Source organism: Synchiropus splendidus, chromosome 17 (assembly GCF_027744825.2).
Source record: "Synchiropus splendidus isolate RoL2022-P1 chromosome 17, RoL_Sspl_1.0, whole genome shotgun sequence".
Classification (NCBI taxonomy): Eukaryota; Metazoa; Chordata; class Actinopteri; order Syngnathiformes; family Callionymidae; genus Synchiropus; species Synchiropus splendidus.
In genome coordinates, this window is record NC_071350.1 from 5,320,455 (window position 1) to 5,343,145 (window position 22,691).

Here is a 22,691-nt window from a genome sequence, read left to right on the forward strand (position 1 = left end):
ACTGTTCAAATTCCATTCATCAAAAAGACTAAATCTCCACGAAGGTTTATTTTTCACACCCATAAAATCTGAAAGAGACCCGCTTGGTTTCCCGACAGGTTCATATCATTAAAATGAAGAACAGGAAATGCTTAAAGAAATGCAACACTTGTTTAAAAACAACTAAAGAGATGTTGCCCAGCCGACTGTGGGAAGTCCAGCACCTTGTTTAAGGTCATGTTTGTGCTCTTTCAGTTTTAGTCCGGCTTGACAACTGCGGCTGAGCTCTCTCAGTCAACAGCATAACTGAAGTTAAATCACATAGGAGCAAAATTGATCAGAATTATTCTATCTTTGTAACACATTACTAAACTGGTGTTTGGTTAATGACTATGAGGCAGCATGGATCCAAATTCATCCTTGTGAAATTTCCTTAAAAAAAAAAAAAAAAAAAAGCAACAAAATACAATCTCTCCCTCAAAAAAAATGAAAATGACAAGTGTTTAAGACAAAGGGTTAAACTCTGATGAAAATATGTAATAATAACAACTTAACCACTGCAATGATGTACCAGAAGATGGTGACATGGAAGTTTATGGACCACATGATGGATAACCAGAAGAATGTGGTTTGAGTGTTGGTGGCGTAAGTCAAAAATGCAAAAACAATGGACAAAATGAATGCAATGAGTCACGTAATGCATAAGGAACTTTCACCTCTGAAACTAGATCTGGAAGAAGAACACCAAACAAAGAAAGCATTCAAAATATGAAAATTGAAAATGCCATTTGTTGTAGTCATTGAACATCATAAACATATGGTGGCCAGGAAAGCTCACAGCAACTGCAAAACGATGCTACAAATGCAAACACCGAAACACTCACAACACATCTTCAAAATTTAAACGCCAGAAAACAACGACAGTAAGCTGTAACATTATGACATAAACCACAAGGGAAGTCACAAAGGAGGTTCCCACAGTGTAACCCAACGCCACAAAAAAGACAATGCATGGTAACCTCCAAGAAGAAAAAATATTCACAAGTCCCAGTATACGTTTGAATTATTTAAATTATTTAAAAATCTTAAAAAGCCTTCTCATTTTTATAGCGAGAGCAACTATATTACACAGGTCTGTATGGAGCATGTAGGCACACATAGACTCGTTGACACAGCAATACTTTTATGAGTCAAACATAGTAGATTTCTGAAAACTAGAAAGACACATCAAACACTTAACATACTTTTACGAAATCTTTCGCCACTTTTTCCCTCAGTCATTTAGTCCTTGGTAACATCAGTCCTGGCTCCTCCCCCTTTTAACATCCACTGTGACCTCCATTTATGTAGTGGCTTGTGTATTAATGTTGAGACTTAATGTTGTTGTAGCCTCTGTACTTGTTACGACTTTTGCAAATGTCATTGCAGTAAAGTTTGGAGGACGATAAATGTGACAGCAGAGAAACGTAATCAACTCACAAACTCCTTCAGAGGAATCTGACGTCACATTTCTGCAGACCTGGTTGTCCCAGGTTATAGTGGGATGGAGGCAATCCCGTCCATGTTTACAGCGCACTCCCTGCAGCGGTCGGTGAAGAGGCCCAGACAAGGAGAATGACTGTCGACAGCAGCTCAAGCAGAATTATGAATTAAAGCATTAAAACAGCTTTCACTGATCAGTGTGAAGATCAGACTAGTGACAAAGCTTTAAAATAGCGGCTGCTAAGATTACAAGAGCCTAGAATATTCCAGAGCTGCCGTCAAAAAAAAAGATACTCCCAACATATGCAGTGTCAAACAACTGTAACTTGTTAGAATGATTCTCGTGTGTGATGCAAGATTTCATCACTGCCCACAAATGGTGGTTGTCAACACAAACAGGCTGTGTTTGTCAAGTTCAGCTGTAACAAGCCAAAGACAAAAACATCAACTTTAATCCAAGAGAGATGAGTGAATGTTAAACATGCCACCTAAAAACATCAATTATTCAGGGTGCAGGTGCGGTTCTGGTTTTTGGTTGGATGCTGGAGCACATCAGGGCATTTGAAAGCCAATGTGACTCTAGACGGTATTAGATTCTGATTCCTAATATCAAGTTAGCACCTGATGTGATGCAGTGGAATGAAGATATACTCTCTGGTTCTCACTCCGACAGCTCAGCTGGGGTAATAACTGCTCATTCCGTGGACAGTCACTGTGAGGTAATGGATTCTTTGTTTCCTCGGTCGGCCGGTCGGACATCCAGTGGTGTTTACTAGCAAGGAAGCGCCCTCAAGATTCATCTTTGCAGGCTATGCCCAGCGCCTTCCATAAGGACTTTACTTCTTCTTCCCACTCTGTGGCTTTACCATGGCTTTACCATGATAGGGGGTCTGAAAACAAAGAGCTGCCAGAGAACTCAAAGGACTTGTTTTTTTTTCTCTAAAACCACAACTAGTTATTTAAAATGAGCTACAATCTGCACAGTAAACTTTTGTATTTACCAGGGAACATTTGGTCGTAGTTGTGACTGAAGAGTCCTCCGGTGTTGCAGGAGAATCCAGTTAGACCTCAAGTCAAAGTGTTTCTCTAGAAAGAGCTGAATGATGATGTTTCGGTGTAAGTCTCATTGAACTTCCTTGTATTGTCCTGTAACTCATGACTGAGGTAGCTCCGACTGGTCGTCTCCGTGTCTCACTCTGACTGACTTTTAATCGTGCTCATTCTTATTCCCTGCCCACTTGGGACTTTGCCGGACAATTAAAACCCTGAGAACCTCACTTCTCAGCTCATTAAGTCTTTTCTTGCTTTATGATCCCGCATTTTCACTCACATTGTTTTTTCCAATTGTGCGACAGTGCAGTGTTTAATCCAAGTTATCAGAGCTTAACCTCAGTATGAACTCAAAGACAGTTCAAGCACGAAATAGAAAATAAAAGATTTCTACAAAGCCTTTTCCACTGTTTTAATTGAATTAAAATATGGATGTAGTGAACTTTTTTGAGCCAAAGTTATGTTTGGAAACTGAAGTGGATGATTTGAAATTTTGTCTGTGGAACAGTATTGCTAATGCACCTCCTGCACCAAAGAGAAAAATGGAGGCCGCATTGTGTGAGACGGTGAGGGCATTAATATATTAATAAGAATTTCCACCGTTGTTATATCTTCTTCGTGTGTCATTAGAGTATCAGGTGGTAACAGCAATACTGCCCCCATGGTTTGAGACGGTACTGCTCCATTTGGTTCTTATCTATAAGCATTGTGGAGACATGCAGAAACACAAACTAATGGATGCTGAGCATGGACAGAAGGCTCTGTTGGTATACTGATCGATACGAAGCGAAGAGCGTGAGTGGGTCTTTAGGAAGAGATGCTGGAAATAAGCATATCATCAATATTAGTAATTTTACTACTACTAATTTAAGTATATTGACATTGTTCTTATTCTTTTGCTCTCCACATCACCACAATGGTTTTGAATTGAAAGGAGCATCTCTACAATGAGCCGATAAAAAGTACTTGCATCTGGAATCTGTTGCTGTCAGCTCTCAGTTTGAGATCCAAAGAGCTGTGACAATCCGTGAAGCAAGCCATGGATTAGACTGAAAGATAAAGACACACCCATCAGAGAGCAAATATATTCGGTATGGCCAAATATCGTTGGGTACATTCTGAAAATGGCAGGACTCTCAACTATAACAAACAACTCAGAAGATCATTGAAAACAGCTACAGTGTATGAGTGAATAATTTACTTGTTGGTGAAGAGAATCCAGTTCAGAACAGTTGGCCACACTCTCCAGGGAGTAGCTATATGTCTGTGAATACACAGTCTTCACCACAAGCCGTATGCTGTTGGTGAGTCCCAGAAACAAGAGGACCAGATGAGAATTCACCACATACAATCCAATAAAACCTTCAGAGACATTAATGTGGTTTTATGAGACATAAAACTTGGTGTGGGCATGTACAGTATAGCTGCCAATAAACCAGTTTACTTTTATTCAGCTAAGTGCTTCAAAACTCATTGGATGGCATTTCACACGATAGATGGACTGTGACCTGAAGCATACTGCAAACACACTTTTTTAAGGCGAAGCTGTGCAATTGCCAAGTCAGTCAGCCACCCTCAGAGCAACTGAGCATACATTTCACTTGCAGAAGAGAAAACTGAAGGGGAAATACCCCAAGAACAAGTAGGACGTGAAGACAAGAACCGGCCTGGAAGCTGTTGTCTGGTGATATCAGGACAGTAAAATCCAAACAACCGAGTGTGTTTATTTATGCCATTACTTTTTGTCCCTTCAAGTGTCGGAGGCACATAAAAAAAAAAACTCTAGCGATTACACCATTCACCTGACTTGGTTTCACTCCCAATCCTTTGTGGTGGGTGGTGTTGGAGTCAAGAAATCAGTTCCATCTGGCCGTCCTCCACGTTAACAGGAGGTGGGCTGAACAGTGATAGATGACTATCCTGTTACCCCTTTTTGCTGATCAACTATGAATGCTGTATGAGTGATAAATACTACCATACCAAGCATTTTAAATCTTATTTTTTTGTTGTTCAGCTCATGTTTCCTGAACAAACATGTCACCACTGCCCCAAATTTATACAGTGTTTTTTCGAGTCCACACACAACGTCGATGAAGCACCAAAGTGTTAAAACGTTTGAAACTACAATCATGAGAGATAACCTCCAGTATTTGCGTCGTATTCTAAAATAATTCAGTGTTCGTAACAACTTCAAATCTATAACAAAGGCCTTCATCATAAAGTGAGGTGTCCTTTTTAATGGGGAAATCTGATTTATTGCACAGACTTGGAAAAACATTGAGGACTCAAGGCAGACATTTATATGTTATGGTTATGTGTGGGGTTTTTTTTAGAGCGTCTTTATTCAAGTGCATAAAGCAAGCTCATCTTCAACATATTAAAACAATTATTCATAGCTTTACACAAAGCTACAGTGTCTGCTCATGGCTGGGAAGGGATTTAAAATTTTAATCTGGAGAAATCCGAACTTATATCAAGGATCTAACCGACATAACACAGGAGTAGCAGCTGATCACAGTGGTCATTTTAACCAACTTGATGAATAGCAGCACAAGCAAAACCTCCTAAGCTTTGAGGAACAATATGACAACAATGATGTGAACTGTGAAATCCTTAAACTGTTTTAATGCACAGAAGGTTCAAATGAGCACTCTTCACTTGAACTTTGGAGTTATAGAGCATAATGACAATTGGCAACTTATGCTCTTGTCTTGTGTGTACAATCTAAGTGAGAAAGTTAAAACATATTTGGCTAGACACCTACTTAAATCAGTGATTATGTTTTTCCTGTTTTGCAGCAGCTTGCGAAAGAGCAGCAAGCCGTCCCATAGCACAGGACCATGGACAGCACCCCTCCTGTATTCCACTGTTGTATAAGGGTGTGACAAGATAGTCACCTCACAACACAAAATATTCGATAAAATTTCAGAACAAAGAAAAAAAAGCGAAGGTAATGAATCTGACCAAAAACAATTTGACTGCAAAAGAATGGGCACCGTGTGACCATGTAGTTGTTGAATTTATCAATCTTATTGTATTTATTTACTTTCAAATTTTTGCATGGATGAAAGAGTGTTTGGTTTTGTGATAGACTGTGATAGAGAGTTGGATGATGTTTCATAAAACAGTGTTATGATTTTCAGAGGCCACACGATGGCTGTGTCTGCTACAAAATGTTTAGACTTCAACACCTAATTCAATGAAACCTCACATCATTTTGAAACATGAGCAGCATCCAGTGGCCGCAGAAATTTAGTACACTGTTACATCAACCCTGCAACTGTGTCATGATACCTCATCTATCCTTCACTAGTGTAGTGATTTTACTGCAGGTTTTGGTGTTGTATTATTTATATATATAAAAAAACAGATTCTAATCAATGATTTTAACATGTTTTGTTTACTTTTTAGAAACAAAGCTGCGCAGTAGTATGTGTCTAAACTCAGTGACATGACATACTATTTTGATCTATGATACATGATGTTAGTTTTATCAGGTCTTTTCAAAATATAAATTACATGTATTGAAGTTCAAAGTTAGACCCTTACAGATTTAATGTAAATCATTATATATATATATATATATATATATATATATATATATATATATATATATATATATATATATATATATATATATATATATATATATATATATATATATATATATATATATATATATATATTTATTTATTTATTTTTTTTATGTTTTTTTTTTCAATGAAACCTCACATCATCTTCAAACCAAAAATGCCCCCTAGTGTTTCATGAAGCCTCATCAACCCAGCACTGTTTAAAAAAATGAAAATCCAAAACCAAACATGGACCAGACATTTATAGACCTTCTCCTTGATATTTGCAAGTTGCTCCATCACCAGCATTGAACCAAGATTGTTGCAGGACAGCTTCTAAGACTCAACTCAGCAAAGGTGTTTCTGTTGGTAACAAGCTCAGGCAGCTGAAGTGCAGACAGAGACTCAGTTGGCAATTCACAAAATCACACAAGTCACTACAAAGAAAATGAGAATGCAGCAGAGATATCCAGAATTCAGCAGAAGTTGAAGTGTTGAAGGAGACAAGGATCAGAAACTTGGAAGACGAGACTGTGAGATAAAGTGCTGGTGCAGAAGGCAGCGGAAACAGGACAAAACCGATGGAGAAACACACAGTCTGATACACACGTTGACATTTCATTGACAAATGACTAACTAGGACTCGTAACCACATTTAAACTGAATTATAATGATGTAATTGTTTTTGAAGTTCTCACCTGTACAGCTAAACCAGGTATCACTCAAACACACACAGATGGTCTTTGACATAATGCTTTGCCCAGCCTCTCATCCTAAACATGACCGTCCAAGACAAATGGCTTAAACCTTAACCTGGTCCTTGTTGTTTTGAAGTCTTAATCCTCAAATTGAGGCTTGACCTTGTGGGGTCCAGCCACAGGGCCCCACAAAAGAAATGTTTTCCGCAAAAGTGGTCCTCATTAGGGTTGATATGCTTAACACACACACACACAAACACACTCACACGAGCAACATTTCCAACACAAACAGGGCTGAGGGATTTCAAAGTAAAACTTAAACAGCAAACAGGGTGAATAAACAACACGTTCCAATTAAATGGGGAAAAAGAGGAGGAAAGGCTTTGCTTTGTTGACCACCAAAAGTTATTACGTTCCACCCATTAATGCAGTACAAAGTATATTGTTCAGTCACTGTGTTGCTTTAACCTGAGCGCCGCTCCAGTTCCGTATGAGTAATCGCTTGGAAAGAGCTCAATGACAGGCAGCAGATTTCATCTCAACAGCATCTGCAGCCTCTACTCCGTGCACATTTCACCTGGCTGTACTCTGCTTGTAATGAAAGCATGCTGCCAAAGTTGATATGCGAGGTGTACAGCAGACTGTTTGCCAAATGGTGTTTTGAATGATGTTGTGCATCTCTGCGTGCAGCCATTGCACTGCCACTCAGCCTCCTTTAATAAGCCTTTAATTGTTGTTTGGATTGCACTTGTTTACTGCGAAAGCCATCTGAAAAACGGCGTAGTGTGGAAGCTCCGGTGTGGACCGGCCATCGTGGAGAAATCAATCACCGGCTCCCCGGGGGAAACTCCAGCTGGCATTTGAACTGATTACGCCGTTTGGCTCCAGGTGGAGATTGAGAGATAGGAATGAGGAAAAGTGTCGACAAGCTTCAAGTTAAGTCCTTGTCTTAACAGGAGGATTTCTGTCCGGAGCAAAACAAACGATAGCTCTACGCAGCGCGGCACGACAGGCGACCCACTCTTGACTTCACCAGACCATTTGTACAAGATTGACGGGTGCATCTTCTGCTTGTGCTAGGCAACCAAACTAAGATGGAACTACAGTTTAAACAAACGTCCGAGGTTATTATTTGCCATGTGACGAAGAAAATATTAATATATGTTCTCTTAGTCTTACAGGTCCAGCACCAACCACCACCCGAATCAGCATTCCGCATTTTATGTCAGTAAAATCCTCTATACTATGACATTCCAACAGGAGGGATGGAGGAGCTCTTTTGCTACTTTCCCTTTGAATTCATTCAGCACTGCGACGTCTTGAGGTTCTACAATTATCAAGTGGCACAATTGAATTCACAGAGCAATCGGACCACCACCCCGAGACTAAAGCCTGATCCCTGATACGCAGCAGAAGGTGGAGCATGTCTTTCAATTGAACGGCCCCCTTGAAAATAAATCGCTCTTTGCCACCTTGTGAGTGAGAGACTGTGCTGACTCAGGAAACGGTCTGACTCTTTCAATTCAAGCTGTGACACCAGCCAACAAACAAGGAATGTGAACAGGACAGGGTTAGGTCGCTGTGGACACACAAAGAAGGAGATTTAGTCAATCTTTCTTCTAAAAACGTGTCAAACTATTCATTAATAGAACTAGAATTTATCAAAAGCAGCTTTTGTGGTTTGCGTCTTTAAAATGGGCAAAACAACAAGCATGCTTGCTGCAATAAAATTTCATTTAGCACATTCTGGGTTTGCGAAAATGGAGTTTTGTTTTTGCACACAATCTGCTTCCTCAAACCTGCACTTTGTTTTGAATGCAGATGTGCCATATCGGTCCAGCAAGGTCTGCTATCATAGATAGGGAGAAGCTCCTCAAACTGTTAACGTAAGGTTTTTGAGATGGTGGAGAGGCTTTTAAAGGTAGGTTTCATTGTTGTCCTCATTAAAGTCGGCTACGGTTGCCAGGCTATGAAGAACTTCCTTCACTATTTTTGTTCTCTTGTTCCTGTTATCATATCCTGTTATCAGTAGCTTGTTATCTTTCAGCAAACTTTCACCAAACTCTCTATTTTCGCTGTCATAAACATCTTGATCACTGACTTCCCCGCTGTAACCTCGATGGTTTCTTCCTCCGGTCGCACTTCCAAGTCTCTGTCCGGGGACATAGCTTTTTTGGCATACTTGAGATGACTTACTATTCTTTGATCAGTCCATTCTTTTCTTCAGAGTTTCAGACAGTCTCTTCTCTGACAGCTATGTCAGATCTTTGCTTTTGTTCGTCCTGGTTTCATTCCGGATCTCTGGCTTTTCATGATCATTTTATCTACTGCCACAATCCCCCTGAAATCCACTTCGGCCCATTTAAGGTTTATGAAGTTGAGTTGCAATGTGATATGACATTTAGTTGCAAGTGTCTGTGATGAAATCCTTTATGTTCTCACGCCTTTGGAAAAACGGGTGAACTATTTTCATGTCTGCCTGCCACAGTGAAAACACATCCTGGCATGCACCCAGGACCGAGGAGGTCCCTACAGTATGCAACCATGCTGCCAACTGTAGTGAATTCCCTTGACAGATGATGCTGATGCTGGATGTTGACAGATGATGGGCTGAATATCAAAGCTACTGATGAAAAATTATCAATTACTGTTCACAGGACTCGTGGCAAATGCATACCTCAATCATATTTTACATGTTAAATTTGCAGACAAGTGTGTCATTGGTAACAAATCGACTTGGACATGGATTATCCTCCAACCCCTAAAACCTCAGAAAAAGGAAAAGCCCAACAATTGTCCCCAAGTGTGAGAGATACACAACATCTCCTCAGAATAATGTTCAACACTGATGGTTCCACTCTTTTATTTTCCCTGCAGGAGTACACCATAGACGTGTTCTTTCGTCAGAGCTGGAGAGATGAAAGGCTGAAGTTTGATGGACCAATGGAGGTTTTACCTCTCAACAATCTCCTGGCCAGTAAGATCTGGACTCCTGACACCTTTTTCCACAATGGGAAGAAATCTGTGGCTCACAACATGACGACACCCAACAAACTTCTGCGATTAGTCGACAATGGTACTCTTCTCTACACAATGAGGTGAGCAAACTTCAGTATCAGTAATGGTGTCTGTATATTGAAATTGTTGTTGAAATTAACTATCATCCTGCTAAAATGAAGGCTGAATCGGCTGCAGCCATTAATATTCCCTGTGTTAAAAAGTGTATGCTAAAATGAAATGTGTTTTTTTTTTATGTGTGAAAATCATTGTTGTGGACATTCAGTTGAAGTAAGATGAATTGAAATCCTTATTTGAGTGATGCAACTGCAGGATCTCTGATTGAAAAAATATATACAAGTAACATCTGACTTACGACCTGCTCGACTTACGTCCACTCGTACTTACGACCACGGCCAGCTGAAACTTTTTTTTTAGCAGCCCGGCAAAGCGTACGGCAGTTACGGCAGCACAGTATCCCAGCATCTCACTGTTACACACAGCGATCTACCACTACAGTAGAACCTATAACCCTCGCGTCTATTTTGAATGGCATTCCACTGACTTACAACTGGTTGGCCAGAACCGATCCTGGACGTAAGTCGGATGTCAGTTGTACATCAGCAGGCAGCCAACAGTGTCTTAAACCCTACAAATAAAATGTATGCTGTGGGACAAACACAAAATCGATCGGTTGCCTGACTGGCTGAGATCCATGTCCATTACAATGATTGTGTTGACTTTGGAAGTACACTTCATTTGGAAGGTCTCTCTTGGTTCTCGCATTTGAGGACCCGTTTTTGATGACTTGATGATACTCTAATATTTCATCATCAGAGAGAATCCCATGCACAGATCCTAGCATGCGAGAGGAGATTTAAAATCGTTGGGTGCATTGTAAACCAGCATCAAACCATTAGCTAAGAAGAACACAGCAGTGAAGAGGAAGTAGCAACAATGTTGTCAAACTATAAATGGAAAATAAAATGAGTGTACCAAACAGCAAAGCAAACAACATTCAATCCTGCGAATGGAAAACTGTGAAGATGGAATATCAGCTGTGAGACAAAAATGTGATGGTTTCTGAATGTCAGACCACCATGGCCAACATTTAAATGTCAATTCACATATATGGGTTAATTGAATCTAGTTTTCAAAGAGTGTTGACTTGTTTAATGGCTGAATTAGTTTGTGTTTGTGTCTTAAATTATAGTGAACATGCACAGATCAGATTTTCCTGTCAGAAAACCCACACATTTGTTCCGCACACATCGGATCACGATGAATGACTGGAATAACAGTTCACGTCTGACATCAAACCCCATCATCTGATGGTTGGACTCTAGAAGATCAATCCACGCATTTGTCGATGGATTGATGTAAGTGAGGGTTTAGCCTGCGTAAAGGTGACAGTGAAATCTTTTCTGAAGGTCCTGATCAGCCGAGTCCCTCAATCTAATAACACAAAGACCGAATCTGAGTTTCATTGGCTGCCAATATCATGGTCATTTAAAAAGGATCAACATCTTGAGAGAGTGGGCAAAGCTATCGCAGTGTTTTTGCTCAGAAGGGGCTAGTACCCACACCAGATGTCTTAATTTAGGTGCCTTCATTTATCTATAAGTGGATGCAGTCATGTCAACAATGTTGGACGCTGACTGTCTTCTGATGTTCTCTCATAGCTGTGTCGCTCTCATATTATCACTCTCGTGATATTGGAACGTTTTCTGCCGTTTTCCGCTGTTTATTCCATCTACAGCATCTGTTTTTTTTCTGGTTGTTGACAATGAAAATAAACAACAAAAAAAACACCCTCCCACTTTAACCTGAAAGACTGTGTAGTATTATATGTTGAATCATAACTTCACTTCTAAAGTTGCAGTGTCTCTCTGTAAACTGACGTTCTTTAGATGCAAGAGTGAGGAGGACTCTTTGTGTTTTGTACTGTCAGAGGCATGCGATCACGTGATCCAGTGCAAAATAGATGTTTGGCTAGCCCTGAGATGTACTTCTTTGTGGATGATGATCCAGTTATACTGCAAACACTGCCCCTGGCTGAGTGGAAAAACATAAAACAGAGTCTGGTGCAAAGGGCTGCGCCTGTGAATGCAGAGTTGTTTGTGTTTTATCGTGGACTTTAAAGTCTGTTGCGGTGACTGCGCTGTTTTAGCAGAAATGAATGTAACTGTCTCTCAAATTTAAAAATTTACGTGTCGATATTACCAGGGGTGTTGGCATTGTTGTATCTTCTAGAGTACTTGTCCTGGTATCGGCCCCTAGTTATTGCTTTCTGTTACACTATTTTGAACCAGAATAAATTGAAATGACAGTACTGGTAAGTTAAAGACAAAACAGCCTCATGATAATGTGGAAAAGGAGGACCATTTTTCAGACGAAGTGAGAAAAGTTGGAAATGCAGGGTGGAGCTCCACTAAAGACAAAAGTAGTATTGAATCTAACCAAAAATCACAAAGCTTCTTCAACTTCTGCTCTATATAAAATCAAGATAATCTTCAGTATCAATCGCAAAAAGCGAGAGTTGGGTATTTTCAAGTGTATATAAATGTGTTTAAACTACATTGAACTATTAACTATTATCAATTTGCTATCAGAGTTAATTTCACACATATGTCATGTACAGAAGAAATGAACTCTTTGGGAGAGAAGCAGCTGGCACATGCTTCAGAGTTACTCAGCTTTGGTGAATAAATCTATTTTAATTGGAGGTGAACGTGGAGCTTCTCAGCATGTGTGCAAATGAACACCCCGGTGTTGACTGGCACTTCTCACCAAACAGCGGCTTGAATCCATATAATCAGCGGCTGAACTGACAAACACCATGAAGGCCTCCTCTCTTCATGATTGCATCAGTATTCCGGACTGTGCGAGCCACTGTTGTCTGACAGAGCTGCTGCTGGCCAAGCGAGGTGTGAGCGTCTAGCACTTGCTCTTTAGTCATCATTGTGAATGCAGTAGTTACATGGATGTTACAGCAGTTCTATGAGTATGAGCCATTTAGCTATTGGTGTCAGAGAATTCTTTGGTCTGAAAACTCCATTGCTCGTCTCCCTTTAGAGCTCAGCGTGTCAGTGTCAGTGAAGCAATTTTACCTCCTTTGCCAGGAGGCAATTGTAGCATAGCTGCATTCACTGGATGTTTCCGAGCCAAAAACCAAAAGGCCGCCTGTGGTTTCCATAAAGTGAGCTAAGGCAAGGTGTATCATGGCCAGTGAGCGAGGAGAGCAACTGCAGCACATATGAAACTGCCATTATTGAAGTCAAATTTTTACGTTTCCCCAATGGTCAGAGTGTGTCAACAATATACACTACACTGCAAACCCCAGCGGAGGTTGGCAGGATGAGTTCACTCCTGGCTGAGACGGAGCTACGTCAGCCCAGAGTAGGGCTTTTTTTTATTTATCGTCATGAAACGATTATATAGCCGGACATTCCTCGGCTTCTCTCATTCTGTCCTGATGCGCCCATATGCTGTACCACGCCTCGTCCCAGTGAAAGTTGCCCGGTGGGAAGTTGCTCTGTAACGCAAAGTGAGCACGCTACACAGAGTGAGCCACTCAGCGCTAAGCTCCGCCTGTCAGCGAGAGAGCTGGAGCCTCTATTTACACGGAGTGGGGGCGCTAATAGTAGCCACTGTTAGTGCCCGACTCGGTCGTCTTTACGGCGGCCGCAAGATTTTCACCGTCAGAACCCCCAAGGAGCAGACACTCATCCAGCGTTTTGAGTTACAACAGCAGTTATAGCTGCTTGTTGGGAGATCTTTCGAAACCAATGAGCAGTGCATAAATGCATGATACAGGGGTGATAAAATCAAGCGCTCCTTGTCATTCATCACACTGCAGAGAGGCAGGAAGAGAGCACAAATCAGAAGAGTGACTTCTTCTCTCATGACTCAAGCTTGGAATGTGAAATCACAACTTATACTTATTACTTATTTATTAACGGAACCACAGAAAAATGTATGAATCGCAGCCAAGTGCACGCTGAGCTGGAAATATTGTCTCCTGTCTCCACTGTCCTCCAAACTCAGACCATACAGATTGGTGTGTCTAAAGAGAAACGTTTAACCAACATGATGAAGGTCAAATATAACTATATTATTGTAGTTCATTCTTTAAAAAAATAAAGTTTGAAAGTTCAATCACTGCAAAATCTTAAATTGTCATGATTATCATTTTTGCCATAATCGTGCAGCAGTAGCCCAGAGACAAGGGAAATTGCCTGGTCACCAGCACCGGGGACATGAATGCAAAGGGCACATCATGGCGGAGCACAAAGGGTGGATGCAACAAGCCCCCTACACTATTTAAGGACGGATGCTTGAGAAGGCCTTCTCTTGCCTCGATGTAGCAGACAGCAGTCAACCACACATGTCAGTGTAGTCACAGTCTCACCTGCTCCTAAAGCCACCTGCCAGCAAAGGTAAAAATGAGAACATTCACCAACTGCAGAAGATCAATACTTTGTGGGGAGTCGTGGGGAACTCTGTCTCTGTACCGCTCAGGAATACAAGGAATGCTGGGGAACAGAGTTCTTCGTACCTGCAGGTGCAGTCAGGAGTGACAGCCACATTACCACTACTAGTCTCCATCACAGGCTCTCTTGCTCCCGTCCTTGCTTCACAATTCCACCAAGAGCGAGATGCAGCTCAGAGATGCTGCTGGTTAGTCAGGCTTCTCCACTTTCATCACCAAAGCATCTGACATAATTAGTCCCCAAATAGAGCTGCAGTTGATGTTATCACGTTGACGTGTTACGAAAGTCTGGCATGATGGAAAGTGGAGTCTCGCATGTCTCCCAGAGGTGCTGGTGGGTGAGCTTCCATGAGCCGCTGCGTCTTCCGTTATCATCGCTTCTGTTCCACAAACTGCCCCGATTTGACAAGCACTGTGGAAAGCTGCTGGCAGAAAGTGAAGAAAGAAAGTGTCACTGCAGAGATGTCACCATGTTGATGCTAGAATGTCATCATGATCAAAATGTGCTCTTGAGAGTGAAGTCTCCAGCGGGAGTGCTGATGGCTACGCTAACATAAGCCATTGCTCTCTCTTTTCTCTCCTGCTTCACGAACCATTGTAGCTCAAGGGGTGGACAGACATCTGAGCCGCTAGCACAATGATTTTCCAGGTATTTTGCTGACACTACTCTAGAATCCTGCTCCGAACTCAAGACAATTGCTCACCGCATTAACTGCTCAGAAACAAAATGAAATATAGAAGGAGAGGGCAGAGGGGTCATGAGAACAACTGCGCACCTCAGATTCATTTCATTCCCAGACTCGCGTCATTGCTAATGTAAGAATAGAGCGCGCATATAATATCAGTCCTGGGAAAATGTGACCACTCTTCTTTTCATGCACTTACATGGACAAATTTAATAAACTGTTCAGTATGGAAGAATATAATTTTAAGATGCTCTCCTTCTTGTGAACATCCAGATCAGTCTGAGGCGTGAAGGCGTTTTAAAATAATCTATAAAGGGACTCATGTGATAAGAATTATGATAATCAGTCAATCCTCCCTACAAGCCTGGACTAAAATACTGTTTAACTGCACGACAGCTGTGAAATTCGGTATAACCACAGCGCCTGAAGGGAAAGTTCTCGTGACAGCCTTTACTGGTCCATTTCTCATTATCATGCTGACATTTGAGATTTTGAAATGAGAAATTGCTAAGCCAACAGACAAGGGACTGACTTGAAATATGGGTCATTTTGGGTCCGCGTACTAGAGTGATTGTTCGTGGAGATGCTCCAGCTATTAGCAAGGGTCTTCTGTGGGTCACATCGCAGAATTCAAGAGTCTGTTTGGATACCTTCATGATCAGCTGTAAAGAGATACAGCCTGTGTTGCAACTGGACTGTTTATCATAGAAGAGATGAACATAATGGCAATTTATTCGCATCTTAGTATGGCAGGTTCCACGCATTCTGGTGAATAGGGTTCCTTCACTTTCTAGGAATAACAACTTGCAAGTGCCATTCATGTATATTAGTGTGGCGTCCTGGGTGATGGAGTGCTAGTGTAGGTAGGGATACGAAATGCAGCCAAATATGGAAAGAGTCCAACAACGCCACTTTGGGAATTTCACCCAAAGAATGATCAGACCAAGGACACGCTGGCCAGCTTACTCAAGAGACATGAGACAGGGTTCCGATTGCATGTAAATAGATCCTTTATTAATACCATTGCACTCTAAAAATATACAATCTGTCATAAAAGAGATAAGACTACAGTGGAGCTGTACAGTGGACAAAACAAAACAAAATAGAACAACCAAAACAGGACCAAACAAAACACAACAATACAAAAACAGCAGTGGTTCTTCCTGTCTGGTGATGCGCCTTCACAGCTCCGATGAGATACATCTAAACCAGAGGGGTTATGGTCAATCCAAGCCAAGTCACTTGCCAGACTTTGGCACAGGTCAATGCACCTGCCCAAATGCAGGAGAGGAAGCAGCGCATCTACCAGCAACATATCTCTGTCCCCATATATATATATATATTTCTTACTTTCTTTCACATATAGAAAGAAAGTGTCACTGCAGAGATGTCACCATGTTGATGGTAGAATGTCATCATGATATATAGAGCAAACCAAAATTATGGGGGAGAACAAGAGCTTTCCATCCATACCATGGTGTGTCATGGTGCGCCAGCATCACTGCGATCAAATTTGTTGAAGTGGCGCCCCAAAACCCCAAGCCACTTGCCTGCGCAGACAGACACCTTTACCCAGAATCAAAACTGGCAGTCAGAAAGCAGCGAGAGAGAGAGCTGACGGTGCCAAAGCCTCACTTAAATAGCCACAGCGCCCCCTGGAGATTGGTTGGCTCGTGCCACAAAACACAGCCAGCGCATTAACAGCCTGTCCATCTGCTACATTAGCAACTGTGGTATTAGGGAAGACGTAACCAAATCACTAATGACTAGTCATTTCCTTGTTTGTCCACGCTAAACAGGATATGATACAACGTGACTTCTTTCCTCTTGACTGTCGGCGAGTTCTTTCTTGGCATTGCCACAGTGCTGTCATGGCTCATTAGCCTCTCTACAGGGTTGCACACATTGATTTCGGGCTGTGTGTGCAGCCATTACTTGATTTTGCTATTGATAAACTAGCAGGATGTAGCAGGATGGACTGGCGGGTTTTACGCTGTGAGCTGTGTGGGCTGCTGCACGTCTCAGAGGCACAGACCTGGTTGGAGATACCAGTGCATTTGGGACTCACTGTTGGGAAACATGGCTGATCTATGAGTTTACTGTAGATGAAATGAAAGTCAAGTTAAAGCAGCAAAAGTAAAGCAACCGTCAGAACAAAAAAGTTCATTCACTTCACAGAGAGAAAGTAAATATTTCTTCACTTCATCACTGACAGCTTTTTAATTTCAATTGTGACAAAGCGCCTTCAATGGCTTTGATGTAATGTATTACAGATGATCAAATCATGTTTGACACTGAGGACCAGCTTCTAATGTGTCTAGTGTGTAAGATTTTCTGCTCTGTGTTTTTTGGTCAGTGATGAGACCTTTATGTGGTGAGTATGAGTATTAGAAATGGATTTTTTTTTTTTAATGAATGGATCGAAAGATGAGTTATATTCCAAAGCTTTCTGCTCTTGAAGAGAAAGATCTTTTGATGTCATCTGAAGAAAAAAGAAATTTGCCCGGAAGGTTGGACAGTTTGTGCTATTTCCCGTGCAGACTCAAAAGTGCCAAACCTCAAAAAAAATCTGCACGTTCACATGAGATGGCTTGAGCTCTGATAGAGTTTGCTGTGGATCATAGAGCAACCAGGTGTCATGTGAGCATCACTAAAAATAATAACAGTTGAATTAGGGTGCCGCCAAACCCGTAGGTGAGCTCTCATCGGAACTGGTTTTTCAGGGACTAGACCGTCCAGGTGGGTCATTTGGTTGGTGTCGAGAAGGTGGCTTGAAGCTCACAGGAAGCCCAGGAAATCTTGTCTTGCAGGATGGGAGACTGGTGAAGAAGGTTTCGATGGTAGCTCAGCCAGGTACCAGGGCGAGAGTGCGAAAAAATGGAGGTCAGATTAGTTTTTCTAAACTGCAGTGAAACTAGAGCCATTCTTTGGCTTTCATTTGCAGTGGTGAATTTTAAAAGATATCATCATCTAACTATTTGAGTTGTTGCTGATAGTATCAACCACTGTCTAACAACTGACACCAGTGTCGTCAGTGTGAGGTTAAATGTTGCGACCTGACACTGTACTAAAACGCTGGTTTAAAACAGGTTAGTGGACGCTTTTCCATGAAATTCACTTTCTCTAGAAAAGAATGTAGACAAAGGGGGGAGAGAACAATGACAACACTCCTGAAATCGAGTTTTTGTCGAGCAAAAATGTGTTACAAAGTTGACGTGCCAAAGTTTCATTTTAGTTCAAAGCTACAGCAGAAGTCATCACGAGGCGTCACCAGTTAAAGTTATTGCACTCAGAATTTAGCAGAGTTTCACTCTATTGGCTATGAAATTGCTTTTTTTTCTTGGTTTTGTTTATCTGCAAGATAATTACCAAGCTGCCGCAGAAGGATTCAGTCTGGTGCTCATGTGATGAGATGCTGCCAACTTTTACTGTCTGACACTGTTAACAATTTTCTGAGTCACTAAAACAAAATGAGTAGAACAGGCCCGTCTGAGCAAGTAATATCTCCAAGTTTTCTTTAGGATTGAAAAGCAAACTCACAACATTTTACTTGAAATGTGTATTTTTTGTTTGTGATGTTTGTCAATTTGTTGTTTCATGGAATCATGGATGGTTGTTACCATGGTTGAACTCAAAATAAATAACATGGTGTCCAGTGTTTTTCACATTCCCTCTTTCTCCCCTGCTCTCCTTTTTAGGTTGACCATCCACGCGGAGTGCCCCATGCACCTGGAGGATTTCCCAATGGATGCACATGCCTGTCCCTTGAAGTTTGGAAGCTGTAAGTAGCAGCAGATGGCAAAAACAAATACATGCTGAGCAGTCTGTAAACTGCATCAATGTAAAGTGTAACACAAGTGAACTGTTTACTTTGATTTTTAAAACAAGAGCAATAGGACAGGAAGGAGAAGATGAAGAAAATGCACAGAATATAGAGCATAAATTTGTTGAAGCTATTTGTATGCATGAGATTTGCGCTTTTTGGAAAAACAAAAAGAGACTTATTAATACAAATACTACAACTATTATGATCATTGTCATCCCTACTGCTCCCACTACTATTAGTACCTCTACTACTTGTGAAATGTGTTCAGTTGTGATGCCTTGTACACAAATATATTGGTTTTGTCTGAAACATACGATTGAATTTTTGTCTTCTCTGGAGCTGCTTCAGAAGTCTTTTACTGACATTTCTTCCATCCACAGATTTAGATTAGATAGTCCTTAGATAGATCCTTTACTTTTCCAGTGGAAAAATGTAGGAACTGTGAAGACATTAGAGACGTTACAAGATGACAGGAAAAACATCAAAGACCCACCCTAAACAATAAAGATGTATAGGAAGCAACAGCATACATAAAACACAAAGCCAAATGGTGCATATTTTACAAATGAAATGAGTATTTATATACTGCAGATAACATAATCTAGATGATGTATATGTCCATATAAATAAATAATATATACGAATGTCATCAGACCACTGAATGGCCGTTTTTCAATGTTTCAAAGCACATGGGTCAGTCGGCTTCTGCTGTGTCTCCTAGCTGGTACAGTAGAGTGTGCTGACTCTTTTCTATGGGCCGTTGAGTGTGCAGTTGTTAAAACGCGCCACCTGAAATGTGTAAGATGGTGTTGAAAATAAAACTCACTGTTGGAACTTGGCTTCTCCAGTAAAATATTTTAATTACGTAGCACTGGCTTCTACAGTCTTGGTTTTAACAAGGTGGCGGTAACACACTTGACTGGGCTCAGCCTCCGCCCTGCAAAATGAAGATGTCACTGACTCAAACTCAAACTGTTACCAGTTCTCAGGTACATTGGGTCAATAAATATTCCTGAATATGGTGGCGTTTTTCACTCTCCAAGATCCCGTCTCAGTCATTTGTGAACCCTGTTGCCCATGCTCTGCTCTTCTTTCAGATGCATACACCAACAATGAGGTGATTTACCTTTGGACTCAGGGAGACGAGAGGTCCGTCTCTGTGGCAGAAGATGGATCCAGGCTCAACCAGTATGACTTACTGGGACATGTTATTGGCAAAGAAACCATCAGCTCCAGCACAGGTAACTGCTTTTTGATGGTTGGTGAGCAGCCTGACGTGGCAGTCTTCTGTCAAAGTGCTAAACTCACCCGGAGGTCCTCACACTTTCCACGTGAAGTGGTGAAGACAGAAATGCATGCTCAACCAAGCAAAATGAGATGAGTTGAAATACGACATGCACTGGGTGTCGCTTTGAATGTCTTCTACAAAGTAGGAGTCAACACTGCTCCCTCTACGCTGCGCACGTGTACAGTTGCCCAATGCTGATAGGTTCACCTTGCACACAAAATCTCTCCTGCACACAAAAAAATGCATCCTAAATTCAAAATAAAATACCAATTTTACCGGACTATATGCCACTGGTTTCTTTGTTATGACTTGAACCCTGTGACTTAAACAATGGCGCAGCTGCTATAAGGTTCTTGCTGTCAAAATATTAAGCCTTGTCACATCAGACCAATGAAGTTAACCGCTCATTGCGCTGTTCAACCATATGTACTCCAGGCCGATATTTTCCACGACTCAGTGCAGCGGCGACAAGACTGGTTGTGGGAGCTGGTTCCACACACACACATGAAATACAGGAATTCTAATGCTTAAGAACGCCATCCCCCGAGTGACACAGCGACATACACAATGGAATGAACAGCAACTTGAAGACCTGGCTATAAATATTAAGAGAACTATTGGGGCTGGCTGATGTTTAACAGCTGATTTCACTCATGGTTGGTCAAAATATGCGCATGCAATAAGCCAATTGGGAGGGAGGGATGATACATGTAGCCATATTCCACACAGGAGAGAGAAAAATGAGAGACTTGCAGTGCAGGTTTCCGAGACAACACACAAGTCAGGTGATGAAATTGAGAATATATATTGAGAATATACAGATATAGATATAGATATATATTCTCTATATTTCTATATTCAGCCGATGTTTTATAAAGCAAAACAGAAGTACTGTGTGTGTACACGACAAGATTATCGGAGAATGTTCACATGACACTGTTGTGGCTCCACTTTCCTGCCCTGCAAACCATATTTGAAACAATCGTGTTATTTTACTCCCCGTTTTTTCCCCGTTCAGTTTCCAGATTGAGGGTGTGTGAGGGCTAAGAGATGCTGCGGGGGCCAAACCAAACCGACAGCTTTCAGCTGTACACTTAGTTGAAGATATAATGCATTGTCATAGTAAATGGTGTGGTGGTGGGACAGGCCAGGTTTAGAGAGTTAAGCCATTTTGGTCTGCATGATCAACAGTGTCACTTGGTATGTGTAGCACCTCAAATGATCATATGTTGCTTGCTTGCCTCACTTTAATGGCAACATGACAACAACTACAAGAGCAAATATCACAGTAGCTCACTGTGGTTTAGACTAAAATCACCTTGTTTAATTTCACTTACCACTGTGAAAACGCAACACGATATTGTCACTTCTCTTCCAGTCCTCCTCTTCTGCTGTCAGAGTAGAAATCACTTTGAATGAATGTGTTTGCTTCCCCTGTCACTGGACTCTTGACTTATGACTCAAAATGGCTAAGAACCATGTGGCTGAAACCACATTAGTTCTGTAAAAGAAACCATAACATTAGATTACATTCACTACATCAACCATCAAATATTTGAGGACAAACATCTCCTGGAAGCTTTGTGGAGTCCCCTCCTACTTGAGCCGCCACCGTGGTGTACGGCAACACGAGGAAGCGACTACAGAGCTTCTATGGCCATGAATCCTTTGAGAGCCCGCTGTTGAAATAGCTGAAGGCCATCGCAGACCCTCTGTGCAAGCAGTTCACAGAGCAAGCAGATCCAACTGATCTACAGGGTCCACATGGGGCGCAGTCATATCTTGAAAATCTAGCCCAAGCTCTACACGAATATTCTGTTTGTGGACTTCAGCTTTGTCTATTTCTACAAATAACTGAACCTAGACGCCCTGAGCCTGAGACTTTGCATATGGTACTATCGCCATCTGGGTCATCCAGGATGGAGTCAAGTCCATGTACCCAAGGGAGGTCGAACCTTAAGGAACTGAACACACAAGATGAGAGCTGACAGCATTTGTTGGCTCCCAGCATACAGCATGCATATTGTACAGTATGGTATGTGCATGTATATATAGTATGTGTAGTATTGTATCGGGGTGTGTTTGTTGATCAACATTGTGTTGCTTAGTATAACCACAAGGTGAGGATTAAACCAACAACATACAGAGCACCAATTATTTCCACCGGACTCCAGAACACATTCTTATCATCACTCACCACCAACATATGAAGTGCAGGTGGTCTGACTGCTCCGGAGTTACTGATAAAGGGTTATTGTACAGGGGCAGCGTGTAATTATTGCAGGGTACATACACACAACCACACTGGCGATTAAAGTCTCAGCTGAAATGTTTTGCTTGTGGCTCACAGCAAGTAAGCACCTGAGTCAGAGATCCCCTTCTGGTTTGAGACCAAACGTACAAATGAAACCACTTTGTTGTGCTGCTGGAAACAGATAGCGCTGCTCTCTCCTCTTTCCTTAAGCCTGTGTTTATTGCTCTGTTGCCTAGTGGTTTGAATTTAAAGTCAATTGCAAATGTGTCATGCAGAAACAAGTGAATTACAGAATTCAAGAGGCTGTAAACATCGTTCATCAGTGACGTCAAAAACTCATTTCAGACTAGACTTAAAAACTAATGGA

At 41.4% G+C, this 22,691-nt stretch overlaps 1 protein-coding gene across 2 annotated transcripts in view; it reads left to right on the forward strand.

Moving 5' to 3' along the window:
- gabra3 (gamma-aminobutyric acid type A receptor subunit alpha3) overlaps positions 1-22,691 on the forward strand; it is a 145,525-nt gene that overhangs the window by 96,522 nt on the left and 26,312 nt on the right. For both annotated transcript variants that reach the window (XM_053846772.1, XM_053846773.1), the window contains exons 5-7: positions 9,659-9,879; positions 18,655-18,737; positions 19,880-20,023. In XM_053846772.1, the coding sequence (XP_053702747.1) occupies positions 9,659-9,879; positions 18,655-18,737; positions 19,880-20,023 (448 nt within the window). The remainder of the gene's footprint in view (positions 1-9,658; positions 9,880-18,654; positions 18,738-19,879; positions 20,024-22,691) is intronic.